This window comes from Lynx canadensis, chromosome B3, assembly GCF_007474595.2.
Source record: "Lynx canadensis isolate LIC74 chromosome B3, mLynCan4.pri.v2, whole genome shotgun sequence".
Classification (NCBI taxonomy): domain Eukaryota; kingdom Metazoa; phylum Chordata; class Mammalia; order Carnivora; family Felidae; genus Lynx; species Lynx canadensis.
This window is the reverse complement of record NC_044308.2, coordinates 54,978,635-54,997,296: the sequence shown is the minus strand read 5'-3', so window position 1 is coordinate 54,997,296 and position 18,662 is coordinate 54,978,635. Positions and strand designations below refer to the sequence as shown.

Here is an 18,662-nt window from a genome sequence, read left to right as displayed (position 1 = left end):
GCGCTGGCAGCCCCATGAAAGATGGGAAAACCAGCCAGTGAGGTCAGGCTTAGGAGAAAGAATGGGGTCCTTCAGGACCTGGTAGTGCACAGTGATTTGATACTCTGGTTCCGAGGACCAACTGGACAAACAGGTAGAGCTCCAAAATGTCATTTCTCTATTGGTATTTAAAACTTAGAACGGCTTTTCCAATAGAAACAATGTTAATAGGTGGTGGTTTGGTCCCTGGGCTAGTCAAATAGCAGTCTCTATCAGCTAAATAGGCTATTGTAGGCTGGTCTGGGAACCTGACCACAATTTAAAATGTTGTTTCTATGGGAAAACACATTCCACGGCAGGCAACCAGAAGGAAACTTGGCTACTCAAACCCGTGGTCCCTGCAGCTACAGTAAGCTGCCCAGTGAGCTGTGAGAACTGAACACCTTCATCTCAGGCCACTCCATAGTCTTGAGGCGGCAGCTAGAATCGGAACTTGCCCAGCCCCAGGCCCGGTGCCATCCCCCACGCCTGCACGAGACTGTCAGGGCCAACAGGAGATAGCCATAGGTCAATAAAGCAGGGTCTTAAAAACCGAGGAGTAGATACCAGAAACTAGTGTAATATTGTGTGTCAACTATACTCAAACAAACAAAAAAACTGGGAGTAATTGGCTATTCTAATCCTTACTGTACCTGATTTCTTTAGAGACCAGAAGGTTCCACTGCACCAGCAACTATAATATGAGAACAGTATCCTGGACTGGTTCACACACCAAAAGTTTAGTGAGCCTCTTCCAGAAAGACTGGCTTCCGGATGAAGCAAGGGAGGTCAGTTTTGAAGTCTATCTGGGTACCTCAATCTCATCCTCAAGTTACTCAAGCATTTCAGATCTCTTGGAATCCAATAATTGCCCTCTCTTCTGCAATGGGAGTTCTCTCAAGATAGAAAATTCAGATTTATCTTTACAACCCAGCACCTAGGACAACACCTGAGTCTTAAATGGTAAACAAAGGGTTAGGGTTTCAAATGTGCCTCTGACTAAGACAAAAAATGAGAGAGAATTCTGTCAGAGTAGTGAACACTTAATGTATTGAAAAGGCAGATGTTTATAAGAAATTAAATAACAAATTAAAATAATGAAAAAGATAATTACTACTAAGAAATCAATTTCATTTCATCTACTCTTTTTAATTTTAAAAGCTTACAATGAAAAACTGAATACATAAGATACCCATAAATGGAATTCATGGGTATGAAAGTAAATTCTTCCGTATTTCAGGTGCACCACTTAGAAACACTTTACAGCTACCAAAGTTTCAGAGGCCTTGTGCCTCAAACTTTATTTACTAGGAGTCAAGAACCAATGGGTCTTCTAAAACATTTATCTACCAAACCCTTTCATCAGAACAGAAACAATGTTTTTGCCAAGGAACAAAAAAATAGAAAATAAATCATTGGTAGAATTTAAGTTTCTGAACAGTCAGAAGTTAGCTAAAACCATGTAGTTATAAAGATTATTTCATTGAAATTAACAATTCACAGTATTAGGCATAAAAAATTTGATGACTTTTTTTAACTTTGTAACTGAGGCAAAGTTATAAACATTTAATTCTAAACATTTAGATATCTGGAAAAATTTTAAGAAGAATAGTCTAATTTAAATTTGAGGAAATTTGACTAACTCGGGAATTTATCTAGTCCATGTGAAGACACACGGTAGAATAAAAGTAATAATTAGCAATTTTCAGAGACCTTTATAATTTACAAAGTGATCATGTGACTCTTCTCCTGAGTCCTATCAAGAAAATATATTGCTGTGTTCATTTTCAGATGAGGAAACTGAAATTCAGAGAAGTGAAGTAATTGTACAATGGCCACACAATGGAAACATGTCATAAATCACTAATTAAAAACAAAAAGAATTTATTAATAAAACATTCCAACATTAGTACTAGAGATTTTTAGATTAGAGATTAGAATGATGTTTCCATAAATACCCTAACAAGAATGTGTGCCTTTATATAAACGAAATTATGCATAATTTTTTGTATTTTTGTTTTCTTAGGTCTGCAAAAACAAACATTTTAAGACAGATCTTATAAAATATATTGGACAAGGAAAGCAATGGTAAAAGGAACACAGTTGAGAAACACTCACTCCTATAGGCTGGTACTTCTGTGTAGTGAGTATCATATCCCATACCCTCTAGTGAAGATATGAGTCAGCTCTTAATATGTTCAGTATTTGGGGGAGTGGGTGGGTCGGAGGCAACGTAGAGATTCTAAATGTGGATAATTCAAAACCTACTCATAGCTGCCATTGGAATGTGTTTTATGCATGTAATTGAATATGGGTGTGACTTGTCTTTTGAAAAGTAAATTCAAGCAAAACCAGCAGATCATGCAGGCAACTGTCTGACCTGGCTTAGGAAGACAATGAGCTACACAAAGGCCAGAGTGACCCAGATGATGTTGTAAAAAACTCTCCAGTTTCAGGTCTCTAGAACTTAATCCAGAGGCTGTCGACACGCTGCCCATTACATGGAGAACGTGGCAACTCACCTTTCAACCGCCAACACATCTCTTCCCTGAAATCCAAACCAGAAGATTTCCCTCTCAGCTTGAGTGATAACATCACTGTCCTCTCAACACTTTTGGAGCTCTGGGGAAGGTGTGATAGGGTTCGTGTTGCAAGCTATAATTAAGCAGAATGGGTGCCAAATACCAAAACAAAGCTTCAACGCAGCAACAACCTTTAAGAAGAAAGTGATGCTCACTGGATAGCTGAGGGTATTTTAAAAGTTAATGCTAATTTTATTTTTTTTAACTTTTTTCATGTTTATTTTTGAGAGGGGGGGGAGGGGCAGAGAGCAAGGGAGACACAGAATCTGAAGCAGGCTCCAGGCTCTGAGCTGTCAGCACAGAGCCTAACCACAGGCTCGAACCCATGAACCGCGAGATCATGACCTGAGCTGAAGTCAGACACTCAACCGACTAAGCCACCCAGGCGCCCCACTGATTTTAAATGTAATAGTGGTACTATATTTATGCTTCTTAAAGAGTTGTAGATTTTAGAGGTACATATTGAAATGGTCACAACAAATTAAATGGTTTTTCATGGGTTTACGTCAAAATAATCTCTGGCAGAGGAAAGAAGTAGATAAAAGAAGATTGACCATTAACTGATAAGGGCTAAACCTGGAGTTTCACTGCATTATTCTCTCTAGTTTTGTATATATTTGAAATTCTCCACCTTAAAAAGTAAAAAAACAACTTTGAAGCAGCATGTGATCTAGTTCATTCTGATAGCCTTCCTCTCCTACATGCCACCAGGGCAATACACGTTCTTCCTTTTTCATTCACTTGAAGACCTCCTTTTTTTTTTTTTAAGTTTTACTTTTTTAAGTAATCTCTACACCCAACATGGGGCTCAAACTCACGACCCCAAGATCGAGAGTCGTGTGCTCTACTAACTGAGACAGCCAGGTGCCCCTTAAAGACCCACTGTTATCTGTTATCCAACTCAACATTCTTGAGTGGGATGGGGATCCCCATTTAGAAATAACAACAGTCCAGGGTGCCTGGGTGGCTCAGGTTAATTGTCCAACTCTTGGAATCGGCTCAGGTTGTGATCTCACAGTTTCATGAGTTCAAGCCCTGCACCAGGCTCTGCACTACCAGCGTAGAGCCTGCTTGGGATTCTCTCTCTCCCTTTCTCTCTGCTGTTTCCCCATTCATGCTGTCTTTGTCTCTCTTAAAATAAATAAATAAATAAACTTAAAAAATAAAACATTAGAAATAATAACAGTACAACCCCAGCCTCTTTACCATCTTACACAAGTGGCAAGAACTAACCAAAGTTTTTCTCTAAATCTCAAGTATGCAGCTACCAAATAAGGTTAATGTTCATTAGACGAGGAATCTAAGGACAAAGGATTTAACCACACTCTTGCAAACAACTAAGCATGTTAGCCCAGGGGATGGGTTTCCTTAGGCATTACAACTACTTTTTGACATGATCCATTTTCATAAGGATCCCTTGTCTTTCCTTATGACCAACATAAACCCATCAGTTAACAAAAGATGAGTTTGAAGGAAAAGGGATTTATTTGTATCAGGTCCATCCATAAACGGACTGAATTTTGGCGCTCTGTTCACAAGTGGAAGAATTCTTATAGTCATGTGAAATATGAAAGAGAAGGAGGAAATCATTTAGCAAGGAACCCTGGTATGTTTTCTGACTCCTCAATATGTGAGAATGTGTGTTTAACAACCTATTTCCAAGAAAGGGCCCAAATGCAAACGAGCAGAGGGAATCCGTCCAAGGGCAAATTAATTAGACACTGTTGTCTAGAATTCTGTCAGATGTTCAAAAATTTCTATACAAAGTCAGAACTGCTGACAAAAAAGAAAAAAGAAAGAAAGAAAGAAAGAAAGAAAGAAAGAAAGAAAGAAAAGAAAAGAAAAGAAAAGAAAAGAAAAGAAAAGAAAAGAAAAGAAAAGAAAAGAAAAGTGGCTCGCATATTCTTGTAAGATTCCTGAAAGGAATTTTCAAAAGGTTAAAAAGAAAAGTTTATTTTGTTATTTGGGGTTTATTTTTTTCCTGGGAAGTTAGTAAAGCAGAGAAGATACCTGGTTGGTTGTTTGTTTTTATATTTTTGTTTTCTTATAAACTTTGATTGTATTGGTGACGGGGCGATTTACCCCAAAGAGATGAGAGATATTAGGTAATTTGAGCATTTTTAATGACAAACAGAAAAACAACTGTTATCTGTTTAAACTATTCCTTATCGAAAGCGCTCTTATTTCTACAGCCTGTGAATGAAAATGAAGCAACCACAACTTCCTAGGCTTTATTGCCAATCAGTTAACTAGAGGTTGGTATGTTAGGGTGCAGGGTATAGGAACTCTACCAAAGCATTGCCTGAATTAAAATAATGTATGTTTTTATTACATGTTCCCAGATGCTTAGTAGTTTAATATCTCTTAAAGGTCGACTCTCATTAGAATCAAAGTGTAAATCATTAAAAGAAAATGAAAAACAAGATTTTCAGTTTCTCAAGAGAAATTGCACTCAGAAGAAAAACAACAACAAATAAGAATCCTTTGTACTGAATGAGCATTATGTTGCTGCAGGGCCTGAAGCCAAGGGAAGGGAACGCTTACTTGGACAGCAAAGGCCATGGCTCCTCTCAGAGGTGGCCAATCTGAGTCAGCCTGGCCCCAAATCACGTAAGATGGTCTGCCCACAAAGCACCCAGAGGGAACAGTAATGACAGAGTGAGTTGAGGGAGTTCTGGGTGTATGGAAAGGGAGCTTTCTCAGTTTGGGTGCAGATACTGTGTTTACCACCTAGTACCCCTTTACTTCTTTGAACCCATTCCACATGACTCAGGCCTGGCCCCCGAGTGCCCCATTTCTTTGGCCACAGTGATGGGCACGTGACAGGAGCGGTGCCAAAAGAAATGACCAGCAGGAAGGAGACAAGGCCTGTTCACCAGAGCTACCAATAAAAAAATACAAACTTCTCTGGAGGAGTTGAGGGGGTCGTATGAATAAGAGATCACACTCAGTTAAGTTTATTTCCCAATAACGGTAACACAATTTGGGGGTAAGGGAAATTTAAAAATCAAAACCTTATCAGCATACTGTCTTTAGGTATAACCAGACCTCCAGAGGCAAAGTGAATTTCCATTAAAATGATATTTTCAAAATGTTTGAAGTTCAAGTTTGCCCCCTTTCCTTCTGAAGTAATCGGTTCCAAAATGAGAAATTTGAGACTGTGGTCTCCAGATACCAATGGTTGTTTAACTTTTGGCTTTGGCCATAAAAATCCAGCCTCTTTGTATGACTCCAACCCCTCCATAACAGCATTATAATCATCCTCATCACCATAGCGAAACACATAAAACACTATACTAGGAACTTGAAGGGTATTATCTCCCTGAATGTTAGAACAACCCAGAAAGGTGAGCATTATAATCTCATTTTACAAGTGAAGAAATTGAGAGTCAAATAGATCAAGCCATTTGTCTGGGGTTCCTTCCTAGTAGGTGGTGGAGCCAGGATTTGCCTCCAGGCATGTCTATGTCCACACTTCCACGCCTCCCTAAAAACATGGCCAATGGTTATTAGCGTTCATTGAAAATGACTCCGCGCTCCTTTAAAATATAGTCTCACAAGCAATCCCACTGTACCCAGCTACCCACAACCAGGCTCAAATAGGAAACAGTGTGAGGTAATTATAACGTATACCCCAGCCACTAGCTCCGGGTTTTCATGACTGAGCTGCCAAATCACTCCTAGCCAACTCTTCAGGAAATGTTCAGACACTTTCTCAGATTCCAGCTAAAACATCAACGATGTGGCCCTAGGGAGTATAGAGCTCACAGGGTGGTAATGGGATATAAAATTTGCAAACTTGAGGTCAGTGGCCTAAACTCTGGGGTGTGAAGCAGCAGCAGTCCATGATAGATTAAAAACTATTTGTCGACTTGAACGTTGCATATCAAGTCCCTCCTTGTAAAGCACTTGCCCACATCACCTTAGACATTAACCCCATCAGTAAGAGGAGAGAAAGATACTCCAGATGTAGTTCTGCCTAGAACCATTGGAAAGACTATAATATCAACAGACTTGAGATGCGGTGTTCATTCTGAGAGTTAAACATTAGGTCTCATTCAAATGCAGTTAACACTCAAAAATAGTTGTCACTTGGCTTAGGCAGATGTTCTAAAATTATTGGGATAGATGATACGGAAGAAAGAACAAGAATTTAAGATTTGTGTTTCTTCATTGGCATGTTTCTTAATATAATCTAAAGTATAAATGAGTAGTTTAGACAACTGAGTCAGGCAAGTTAGAAGATAAGAGTCAGAGCTTACAGACCTAAAGTTGCTATGACCTGTCCCAGGACATTTGACATTCTAATTGCCAGTTTCAAGTGTGAGTGGGGTGCTGGTGGTAGGAGGTGGTGCTGCTCTTCAGATTCCCAGAGAAGGCTCCCCCTTCTTATTCTCCCACCCCCTACCTGGCTGCTCTCACTGGCCACTACCCCAATGGAAAGCCCCATCCTACTCAACCACGCCTAGTATGGAGGCTTCTGTTGACTGCAAGGTAGCACTGAAGAGCTAAATTTCTAGTGCCCACCTTCCCACCAGGATTGACCACTGAGAGGCTGATGGCACTGCCTAAGGCCAAATAAACAAGAACAAGGCAAATGTCCTTGCCTCCATAGTGCAGGAAGTGTGCTTATTTGAAGCACAGGTGAGGACTTCAAGACACCAATCACCCTTTCTAAGATATGAAGACAAAGAGGAGGTATAATCTTGTACCTAACAGTATACTTCTACTTAAATTGTCTCTTGCCACTGTGTGGCTCAGCTTCCACACCTATGAAGTAGGGAAGAAAATAAGTACCTTGAGCACTTTTTAATGAACTTTCTCTGGGCTTTGGTTTCAGCATCTGTAAGTTTCTAGACTTGGTCCCACTATGACACTAAGTTATAGTATTTTTGTAAAGAGAGATGGTCTGACTATAAAGGAAGATCTGAGTCATAATTAACTATGCCAAAAAAAAAAAAAAACCTTTCAAATAAGAAGAGTCTTTAAAAGTTACCCATCAAAGGCACCAACCTATTAGACTCTGATTATACAATCTTATAAATTAGTACCAATGGGTAGGAGAAATGGTGAACAATAAACCATTATCCATAGGAAAAGGGGGATGCACCAAACTTTACATGGCAGCATACACAGAAGTTCATCATACATGATGGATTAACCTGCTTTTCCACTGAATCCCTCTAAATGTTTTTGCAGGGATCTTTTCTGACATCCAAGTGTCTTTCTTTTTATGGTCTAGCTCCTCCAGAAGCCCTCAGTCCCCTGAGGAGGCTAGTTAAGGCCACGGGTCACCTGGAATGAGGGGGCTGTCATTCATACCTGTAAGAATGCAGCACCTGCTCTGTCCAGCCCAGATCCCTGGCTGATAGCACTCTCCACCCTAGAATTTTCTCCCAACTGTCACCTCCCGCCTCCTTTAATCTTTCTCCTTCCCTCTCCTAACAAAATCGTTATCTCTGCTTTTTCTTTTCAAACATCCCAAGACTGCCAAGTAAAAATTTTAAATTTTACTTAGAATTTATTTTTCTTAATGTTTTAACCCTTATTTAATATCTCTATCATCTCTATTTTATTTATAGCTCAGCTTCTGAAGTTACCTGCAAAGAGAAGAAAAGGAAGATGAGATGAGATGGTGATGATGATGATGATGATGATGGAGGAGGAGGAAGAAAGGAAGAAGGAGGAAGAGGATGAAGAAAAGAAGGAGAAACTGTTGATGATAAAGAAGAAAAAAGAGGAAGGAGGCAAAGGAGAAGAAACAGAAAAACAAAAGAAAACAAACCCTGTCTCTGGAATACATTCCCTTGATTAATAGAGATATTCCTATACTTCAGTTCAAAACCACGAACTTAACAGCAGACATAATGTGTCCATAGGGCCCACATAAATCCTGTCTCCCAACACTAACATCATAAAATGGTTGTACTATATTTGGACTAGATGTGTTTGGATACTTATATTTGAATGTAAGTATGACTGATGGTCTAGGAATTCACAACCCTTCAACAAAACACTGAACCAAATCACTTGTCTCAGGGAGCAGCTCTCCTAACTCGGAGCCTGCTTGCCGTCTGGAATACATCTTCGGCTGGGAATGGTGGAGATAGGGAATTTTCCTCTCTCCCTTCCGCTCGGAAGGGCTGAATAAATAGACTCAGCGATAATTTCAACAACAACAACAACAACAACAAAAAACACTTGAGAAAGTGGTAAAGTCTCAAGAAATAAAAACTAGGATTCAATATAATAGAGCAGCAGATCTACAATCCAAATTTGACAGTACTCCTCATGTTAATTTTATTTTATTAACGGTGTGACTACTCCATTTACGACAGAAATAACAGAGTTCAGTTCGCTATAATACCAACTATTGGCAATCGCATATCTATTTTTATTGGTCAGTTATAATCCCTGATTCCCCCCAAAATGTTTCTGAGGCAAATTACACCAACAGATCTAAGAAAAGGAAGCTACTAACAGAAGCTGAAAGCAAACTCTCATACAGAAGGAAGGCAAAATACACAAAATACCTAAGTTAATAAATTAAAGTGATCACACATTAAATTTGTTCCTATCTTAAAAGCTAAAGGAAAAGGGGGGGAAACTTTAGGAGGCTGTTAATTCTCATATTTGAAAAAACAAAATTTGCCAGTTAAAGAGCAACTGTAATCTTATTCCTGGGTTGCATGAGTTCTTTAAATGCAGAAGTGTGGGCAAGCTAAGAACAATGTCCTTAACATTAATCTAACAGATCATGAAGATACATTGTTCATGTAGCATTTTTCATTCGAAGTTACAGCAGCAAAATACAATGCAGTATCTCCAATGAAGAAGTAAGTCAATGGGACTTGATCAAGTTAGAGTTAAAACATCCAATCACCTTCTCAAAAACCTAATCCCTACTGTGGTAGCTAGTCTCCAAAGATGTCTCCCCACATTCCTCCCCCCTCTGCAGACACAGGCTGGTGCACACATCAAGAGGTAGGGCTTATTAGTCCATGCCCTTGAGTCTGGATGAGGCCTGTGACTTGCATGGATTTCCAGGTCATGCCAGTCCAGGCGAAGTTTGAAGAAAGTCTGGTAGCTTCCATTTTTGTGCTCTTGGAATCCTGAGGTACACTGTGAAAAGTGTGGCTGTGCTGCTGGAGAGTCTATGTGGAGAGGCCACGTGGAGAAGGAGACAATCTGAGACCATACGGAAGAGAACCGAGGAACGTAGCCAACACAGATAACACATCTGAGCCCCTCCAGCTAGCCCTCAGTCATTGAAGTCAGCTCCGTAGTCAACTCATGGGGCTAAAGCATGTGACCAGAGGTCAAAAGGTTATTGTTCAACATCCAGGCCCAATAGACACTTAACCCTGAGCAAGGCCTGCACTTCACCTGGCGCTCAGTTTCTCCATTTGAAAAAACACACTCAGTGGCTCCATCCCCAGGGACAGGCCCAGGCAGGAGGCCTCAGAGGAGAGCTTTAAAACTTGGAAAGCACCCAGCAGAGCCTGACAAGTGGCTCTTTGCTTCCTTTATTCCCCTCCTCTGTCCTTAGATTAACCACACCAAAGTAAACAGTACTGCAGGCTCCAGTCTACAGAACCAGAAATACACGTGAAGAAGTCATCTCGCTCACTCCAGCCCCATCAGACACTGTGGGAAGCAGAAACAAGATTCCCCACTGTGCCTTGTCCAAATTCCTGGCCTGCAGAATCATAAGAAATAATAAAATTGTTGTTGTTTTAAGCCACTAAGTTTGGGGTAACTTGTTACATAGCAATAAGAAAATCAAAACACTCACAAATGAAACTAGCTTGTATCCTTATAGTAGAGGAACTAGGGATGGTTTGTTTCTCTTTAGTTTTTTATTAACGGTGCTATATCGTTTTTATGTATAGTAAGTTTTAAGGCGCATGGAGGTGGGGGCACCCTAGGTGTGTCCTCCCCTTTGCCTCTCCTCCTGACCAACCAAGTGGCCAAGTACTGCTCATGCTACTTCTAGAACGTCACATGAGCCTTTTCTTCCCCCACCTCCACTGCTCAAGCCATCAATCACTCTCACCCTGACCCCTCTATTAGCTTCCCAGTCCCCCTGACTCTGGCCTCCCTACCTCTAAGCCACACACCTTTCACACATCCACCAGAGCAGCAAAGATCTCATCACGCTCCCATCTTAGAATCCCATACTAGTTCACCATCCTCACCTTTCACAGCAATCAGATAGTAACGTTTTGTGCCCTTTAGTCCCTCTCCCACTCCTGACGGTGTCACCATCTACGGACAAGCACAGGTAGTTGCATACTGCACAAATCCAGGGGGCACTACGTTCCTGGGCTACACTAAGAAGTGTTCCCCTCGAAGGTGTGCAATGCAATCCCTGCCCAACTATACTCGATGTCCCTCAGTCCCTTCACACGTTCCCTTCATAGCTTTTTCACTCAACTTTTTTCCTTATTTCTCTCCTCTATTTCCTCCAAGCTCTAATGTATGTAATTTACCTTACCAGTCAATCAAAACTGGTCAGTCAAAAATTGTCTATTGAACACTAACCACATACCCAGCTCCTCAGTATCCCTAGTGATAAATAAAACAAACAAGAACTCTGCCTTCCAGAAGTTCTCAGTCCTAGTAGACAGTCACTTATTTATCACATAGACGAGAGGTCGGCAAATTTTTTCTGTAAAGGACCAAGTCGCAAATAATTTAGTTTTGCCAGCCACACATTGTCGTAACTACTCCACTCTGCAGCTGCATCAGGAAAACAGACGTCGATGATATATAAACAAATGGGCACGGCTTTGTTTCAATAAAATCTCATTTACACAAACAGGGCTTGGGTCACTGTTTGCCAACCCCTACCGACTTTCACCGTGAAGTCTTTTCTGATGAATCCTATTCCCACAGTGATGCTTCCCTTGGCATATGACTGCATTTGCCTTCATTAGATGTTGAGTCTCTCCCACAGCAATGATAGGGAAGATTCTGGGGAAAGGAAAGCATCAAGAGTATGGGAGAAAGAAATAAACTTACCAGGTATAAGATTTATTATAATTGAGAAGCAGTAAAATACACTGGTTAAGAGCACTGACTGTGAGGCCAGATTTCCCAACTCTGTCTCTTACTAGTTTATGTCACCAGAGGAATTACTGAAACTCTGTATCCCTCAGTCTCCTCATCTATTAAATGGGCAAGCAGGTATAATCTTTCTCATAAAGAAGTTATACATTAAATGAATTAATGTATGTAAAGTGCAAACCTCAGTGATATACCAGAGCTTGCTAATATTTACCATTATTACTGCAATCTCATGTAAAAATTACATTATATTAATGGCTTTGAGCTTAAAGGCAACCATGGTAAAAAACGAAACATAAAAAATTAAATAATTTATCATGTTGGTTAAAAACTTAACACACATTACAGTTTCCACTGAAAAGAGAAACATCTCTTCCAACTCTATTCTGACAAATTTTTCACATAGGACATGAGAACAAAAGATTCTGAATGACATCATGAGGAACGTGTCCCATTCAGAACCATGGGCAATGCAGGACAGTACCTGTGATGGTTACCTACCACCCTTAGTAAAAGTTCAAGGTATAATATAATATAATATAATATAATATAATATAATATATTAATATAAATTAATATAATACTAAAATATATGTGCGTCCAAAGACCTCACCAACTCTGACATTCTATAATTCCTTCTGTGTTTTATTAGTGTCTTTGTAGAAATGTTAGGGAAAGTTTCTTGTTTGACAAATTTTAGTGTATTATTAACTATACTTGGGATGTGTGAACTAGCACGAAGAATATTAGGAATTTTAAGTGGAATTTTACCAAAGTCTTAGTCCTACATTTTTGATCAGTGGAATGAAAAACCAAAACCATAACTAAAATTAATGGAGAAAGAAAACTTAATATTAAGAATTTGTCCTTAAAATTTAACCTTTGTGTGCCTCGGCTCTCACAGCCATAAAAGCTAATAAAAGGACCCATCCAACAGAAATGCTGTGAGCATCAAATGAGTTATCAGATGGAAAACACTGAGAGCAGCGCCTGGGACATAAATGTCATCTAGAAGTCACCTACTAGTGCTATAATTGCTGTTGTTATTTCTGGGTTTTTTAAAGGTGTTTTTTATTTATTTATTTTGTGGGGGGCAGTGGCAGAAGGAGGGAGAGACAGAATCCCAAGCAGGCTCCGCACTGTCAGCACAGAGCCTGATGCGAGGCTCGATCTCACAGATCATACGATCATGACCTGAGCCAAAATCAAGAGTTGGATGGTTAACCAACTGAGCTACCCAGGCGTCCTGCTGTTATTTGTTTTTACTTAATCCTACACCCCATGCCCTCTGCTACCTTCCCACTGACTCCTGGTCCTTCCCATAATGGATTTGAATTTTCCTACCAAATATGAAGCTCCTGCAGGCTACAGGCTGGATGTCTCTGCATTCCACAGAGCTAAATTCAGGCTGGCCTTCAATCAAGGCTTCCTGAATTAATGAACTCTTTGAAATCCCATCTAATGATCAGTTAGTGTTAAAATCTTATGATAGGAGTCCTGCCTTTGATGATTTTATAATCTGATGGGAAAATGAAGCTTAACAACGGCTGCCATATAACTCCGGCCTGATTTCAGCCTTCTTAAAAAAAAATTTCATGGAAAAAAATTCTAAGTTGCATCAGTAGGGCCCATTTGTGGGATTGGTTTCTAGATGCAAAGAAATTGTTAATATAGTTTCCTTCTATTTCCAAAAAATATTTGAAATCTTATATTCATATCAAAAACAAAGGTTAAACTTCACAAATTGGTTGTTTGGTTTACTGAAAGGAAAAGCAAACAAAGTCTGGGTAAATACCCTAATAATCTGTTCAGTATTTTGCTTGATAAGCGTCATTGGCCTAATAATATAATCTTTTTAATCATCAGCCACACAAGACAACAAAGGAATATTTCAATGATCTTTAGAATTCCTAATAAGCTTGGAGGGATGTCTGCACTTCCTTTTCCATCAGCCTGGACCTCATCTCACGGTAGGCTGATATATGTTTTAGTTAACACGCAATACCAACAACTTACGCGTTTTTGTAAACAACCTCTATGTCTTAAATGCTACAAAATGAGTCATAACATAAATCAGTATTTTGTGTCCATCTTCTAATTTAAAATGTGGAGTTGCTAAAAACTTCTATTTAAAAATATCTTTTTTTAAAAGGTATTGCAATATTTTAGCTTAACCTTTTCAATAAATACAAAGACAAACCATACCACTGCAGGAGTCTTTTCCCCATATTATTAGCCTACCTGACTTCAGATGAAGTCTTAAAGTCGTCTTTGTAAAGTAAATGGACTTTATAAAGTCTACAGAACTTTGTGTCCCTTGTTAAAGTTCTTTATTTGCATAACAGACTTCAGTGTAATTAATCCCTTGGAGTTTGCCAGCACATAATCTACCCTGTGTACCAACTGTCCCGTGTGGATTTTTCTGGTAACAAGACCTCTGGAAAAAATAAACAAACAAAGACAAAAAAAGTACGCAATAGGGGACAAATTATGTGAAATACACCCAGTGTCATATACTTATAAACCAGGCAACAAGGATAGAAATTCTCAATCTGTCTTATCAGATTTGGGAAAAATGGGTTTCACTCTAAAGACTTTTTTCCCCTTTGACAGGAAACTGCAATATTTCCTTATTTGAGAGCTAAAGCAAAAGGCAATATTAATAATATTTATTATATGTAACACATAACATAATAATATATATTATAATACAATATATTACAATATAAATCTATAAATATGATAATATATTATATATATAATATATATGCGTTATATATAACATATAAATATTTATTTATTAGGATAAATGGTTCCTAACTACTGCTATTCAAGTAGAGCTGTGTGTTTTTTTAAATCAAATAGTCTCCCACACATTTGGCCTAATCACAGAAGTTAAGAATTCAGCTGAGAAACATTCTTGTGAACTGAAATTCGAACAATAAATCTAGGATTTTATTGTTTCTCATAAAGTCGCTTCACACATGTTAAGCAGTGCCCCAGTCAGAGGAAAACTACTATACATGTATTATTTGAAAACATTTTTGAAGCTTCCAAAATTCTCCTTTCAAAATAGAGAAAAATGCGATTTTTGCAGAGTGAATGGGGACCACACTCATTCCATAAAAAAAGGATTTCCTGTAAAAACAGAAATTGGCAATTTCGTCTAAGAAAACACAGCGAAAGCTGGGAAGAAACTTGAGGATGCTTAAATTTCCACTGTGGAACAACTTCTGTTGCCCAGTGGGAAGGGGAAAACACACACACACACACACACACACACACACACACACACACACACACACACAAACACCTGCAACAGGATGGAAGAGAAGAAGACAAGCTAGAACTACAGTCTTTAAGGGGAAAAGTTTGGCACATCCCCAGTCTGTGAGGCGGGGTGCGAACAGGAAAGGGATACATATCCCAAGAAGATGACCAAGGCAAATTCCGTAGTCACCTGTCACATCCAAGAAAGACAAGGAGGTACTGGTGGAAAAGACGAGATGAGTGCACAGTGGACACTGGTGAGTTTAAAGCACATTTTAACCAGAGGAAATATTAGTGAGGTGCTGAAAGTTGCTGCCACCAACTGGGCATCAGGCAGACTTGGGGTTACAAATCACTTTCACTTCAGAAATTGTGCATTTCCATCAAAATGGTCAACAGGTTTTACTGCAGTCAAAGAGGTTAGTTTTGAAGCTGGCAATATTTTAACTAGCAAAAAATAGAAATTTTAAGCAATAACTGGAAAAACGTTACCCACAAATGCTTTTCCTGATGATTTATACAGCAGGGCATGGTTAAAAGACTTATTCATGGGAGACTAAGAGCCATAAGCAGAGAAAATACCTTTTAAATGCTATTCAAATTTAAAAGCAGAATTGGTACTTATTTAAAATCTACGGGAAAACCTTTTCTCCAGAAGTTCTACTTTTATTAACTTATACCACATATAAATTTACACATGTACACATATAGGCATGTAGGAGAATTTGGGAATAGCAAAAAAAAAAGAATAATATAATCCAGAGAGCCATCATTAGGGAACTGTTCCAGCCATGTATGGTATTCTTTGCACCAAGAGAAGGCACAAGTTAGATCCATATGAATTAACAGATGGAGGCACTAAAGATATATAGAAGTGAGCAAGGTTCAGAACAGTATGTACAGTATATTGCATGTATTAAATAGGATACACAGTATACATATACGTATATGTATGTACGTGTATACAAATATATATCTCAATATGCACATATATGCCTATAATAGTTTTACAAAAATGGTGTCTGCGAGGTAAGAGGGAAAGACTTTTAACTGTATATCCTTTTAAATTATTACTTTTTTACCTCCCCATATATCTATATATCTATATCTATCTATATATCTGTATATACCTATAAAACCTTATAGATAACATGAGAAGACTAAAAATAAAAACCTTTATATTAGTATATGATATATTACACAGCAAATGTTAACTATAATTATTTTTCAAATCTTTATGTAAAGTCTTATAGATAACATGAGAAGGAGGCACACTCATAATCACTCTTCTATTAATAACAGGTTTTTAGGAAGGCTCTATGAATAGCTTGCAATAGAGTAACATCTATGTTAGTAACCAAATACTATGAAGAAGAACACAGAGAGGTGTTGCCCTGTAATTGTAAAAAAAAAAAGGAAAACCCAAGAGAAATAAGTGGTGGTATGAGTAAATCTATGGACATTCTGTTAAGCAACAAAGTAAAGCTCAGTTTCTGTTTTCACATTGAGTTTGTGCCTCCCAAGGAAACAGGCTGGTTGGTGTTAGCACAGAGATGAGACAAATGTCTGGCTGGGCCTGATGTCTCCCTGCAGACTTTCATCCACAAATTTAAACCCCACTTCCTTTCTTCCTATAGGAGCAATGCCATCGAGCTGAGCTATTATGATAATATATATAGCAGAGATTTTTTTTTTTTAAGGAAAAATACTAGACTAAATCAGGTCCTTTTGAGAACGTATGAAAATCAGAGTTTTAGTCCATGTGTTGAACTTGCCATGGGCCTTGCACAGCAATGAATGTCTGCTGTCTAATCAGAATCAGGCTTAACATGATAAGCAAATTTCCTTTCCAGCACTGTTGGAATCCTGGATTTATTTTCCACAAAGGCCAAGATGGAACTAAATTAATCATAACTATTTCCTGGGGCCAGAAAATCATGCATATTTTACCGCAGCCGAAGTGCTTGGCCCTGGCAGTCACCTTGTCCCTGGTCTAGACCAAGACTCAAAAGCTGGTCCATTCAGTTTACTGCACTTTTTTCTTCCTGCACCTAGGCCATACAAACACAAATTTTATTACATATATCTCATTAAAATATCCCATAACAAAAAGGAATAAAGGAAACGTTCAGCCGCATATCAGATTGGACACCATCACCTGATGACTCGGGATCATATAATCAAGCTACAGAGTTACTCAAAAAGAAGCAACAATGAGAATCAAAAGAACCTCTGTATGTGCATACTGTCTGGGGTCATTTCACAGACTCCTCCAAGGAGATAAAATTTACAGTTTATCCTACTACTTCTATGGGGGCTTGAATTTAAACAATCTCACAAGGACAGGTTTTTCGTTCAATCTGAACAATTTTAAGGGAAATATATTCCCACCCTTCTTCAATTCAGGGAACTGACAGTCCTTACACCATCAACCTGCCTAGTGTAAATACTTCCTGCTGAAACATTTCCTGTAATAGGGACTTTAGGAAGCCCGGGAAATGCTCAATTCCATGTACATCACACATACATCACCGGTTAAAAACACCCGTTTAAGGCCGTCCACATAAGCATGACTGCCCCCAATGAAATGAAGAGCCCGTGAGAACCCAAAAGAACCCAAGTTCTCAAAATAGTTGCCCTGCTCCGCTTCCAGTGCAGACATCACAAAGGCAGTATCAACCAGAAAATTCAGTCCGTAATTTTCATAAGCATAACTCGGTGGAGAGCCAACCATTGACTGTGTCTTCTCTGCCTGTCATTAGACTCCCTTCCCCTCCTTGCCCCCTCACCAAAAGAGCATCTGCAAAGGTGCCCACGAGGCAAGCACTTTGCCCTGAACACAACCGGAATTGGCCTGAAGGGAAAGGAATGGGCTTCTCCTCGCCTCTCAGTGGCAGCTCCTCCCCTTCTTCCTCAAAAAACCCTTCTCGCCTCCAAAAATCGGCCTCGACAATGGCCCAAGATTCCTTTTCACCATGACATCTCCTCTGGGGCAGCAATCTTTAAAGCGTTGCAGCAAAGCGGTTTAGCCTCGAACTGGGCAAGGGCCGGACACCCCCTGCACTTCTAAGGTAGCCCCAGGAGATCTTCTCAAGGATCTTTCCGGTGTCAAGAATCGGCCCTGTCCGTTCCCTCTGGATCGTGATACTCGGGAGAAGAGGGAGGGGAGACCCACGCCAAAGGAGCTGGCCCGTTCCATTACCCTTTAAGCGCGTCGTGTCCTCCGCCGCCTCTTCTCTTGGCCCGGCTGGCTCTGGTTTCCTTCACGTTCCCAGCCTCCAAATTGGCGTCGGCCCCATGGCTCGTGTAGGACGCTAAGAGCACGGTAAATCCCAGGACGACCTCCAGCAGCCCTCCTCGCCGCATGATGCCGCGCGGCCGCCGGCTCCCGCAGCCTCTCGCCGCGCCCCGGGCTTGATCCGCGGCCGCCGCTGCGCCCTAAAGCGCGCCGCGCCGCCGGGGTCCCGCTCTCCCGCCGCCCGTCCCCCGGGCCGGGCTCCTCCCGCCTTCTCCAGGCGCTGCTCCCACTTCAGGCGGCCCCTGCCAGCTGCAACAGACAAATCGCCGAGGCGGGGGAGACGTTCAGGGCATCGGGATGCTGAAGCCTTGGGGTCCCCATTCCCGAGCCCAGCCCGCGCGCCGCCTGAGCGTGGCGCAGTTACTTTGGGTAAGTGAAGACCGTTTGGTCCACAGCTGGCCGACAAGCCCAGGCCCCCGCCGGCC

General features: G+C 40.2%; 1 protein-coding gene across 1 annotated transcript in view; it reads right to left on the bottom strand.

Moving 5' to 3' along the window:
- Nucleotides 1–18,324, bottom strand: part of FBN1 (fibrillin 1) — a 232,954-nt gene extending 214,630 nt beyond the window's left edge. The window contains exon 1 of the mRNA XM_030318235.1: nt 18,142–18,324. Within this exon, the coding sequence (XP_030174095.1) occupies nt 18,142–18,305 (164 nt within the window). The 5' untranslated portion in view covers nt 18,306–18,324. The remainder of the gene's footprint in view (nt 1–18,141) is intronic.
- Nucleotides 18,325–18,662: the final 338 nt, after the last annotated feature.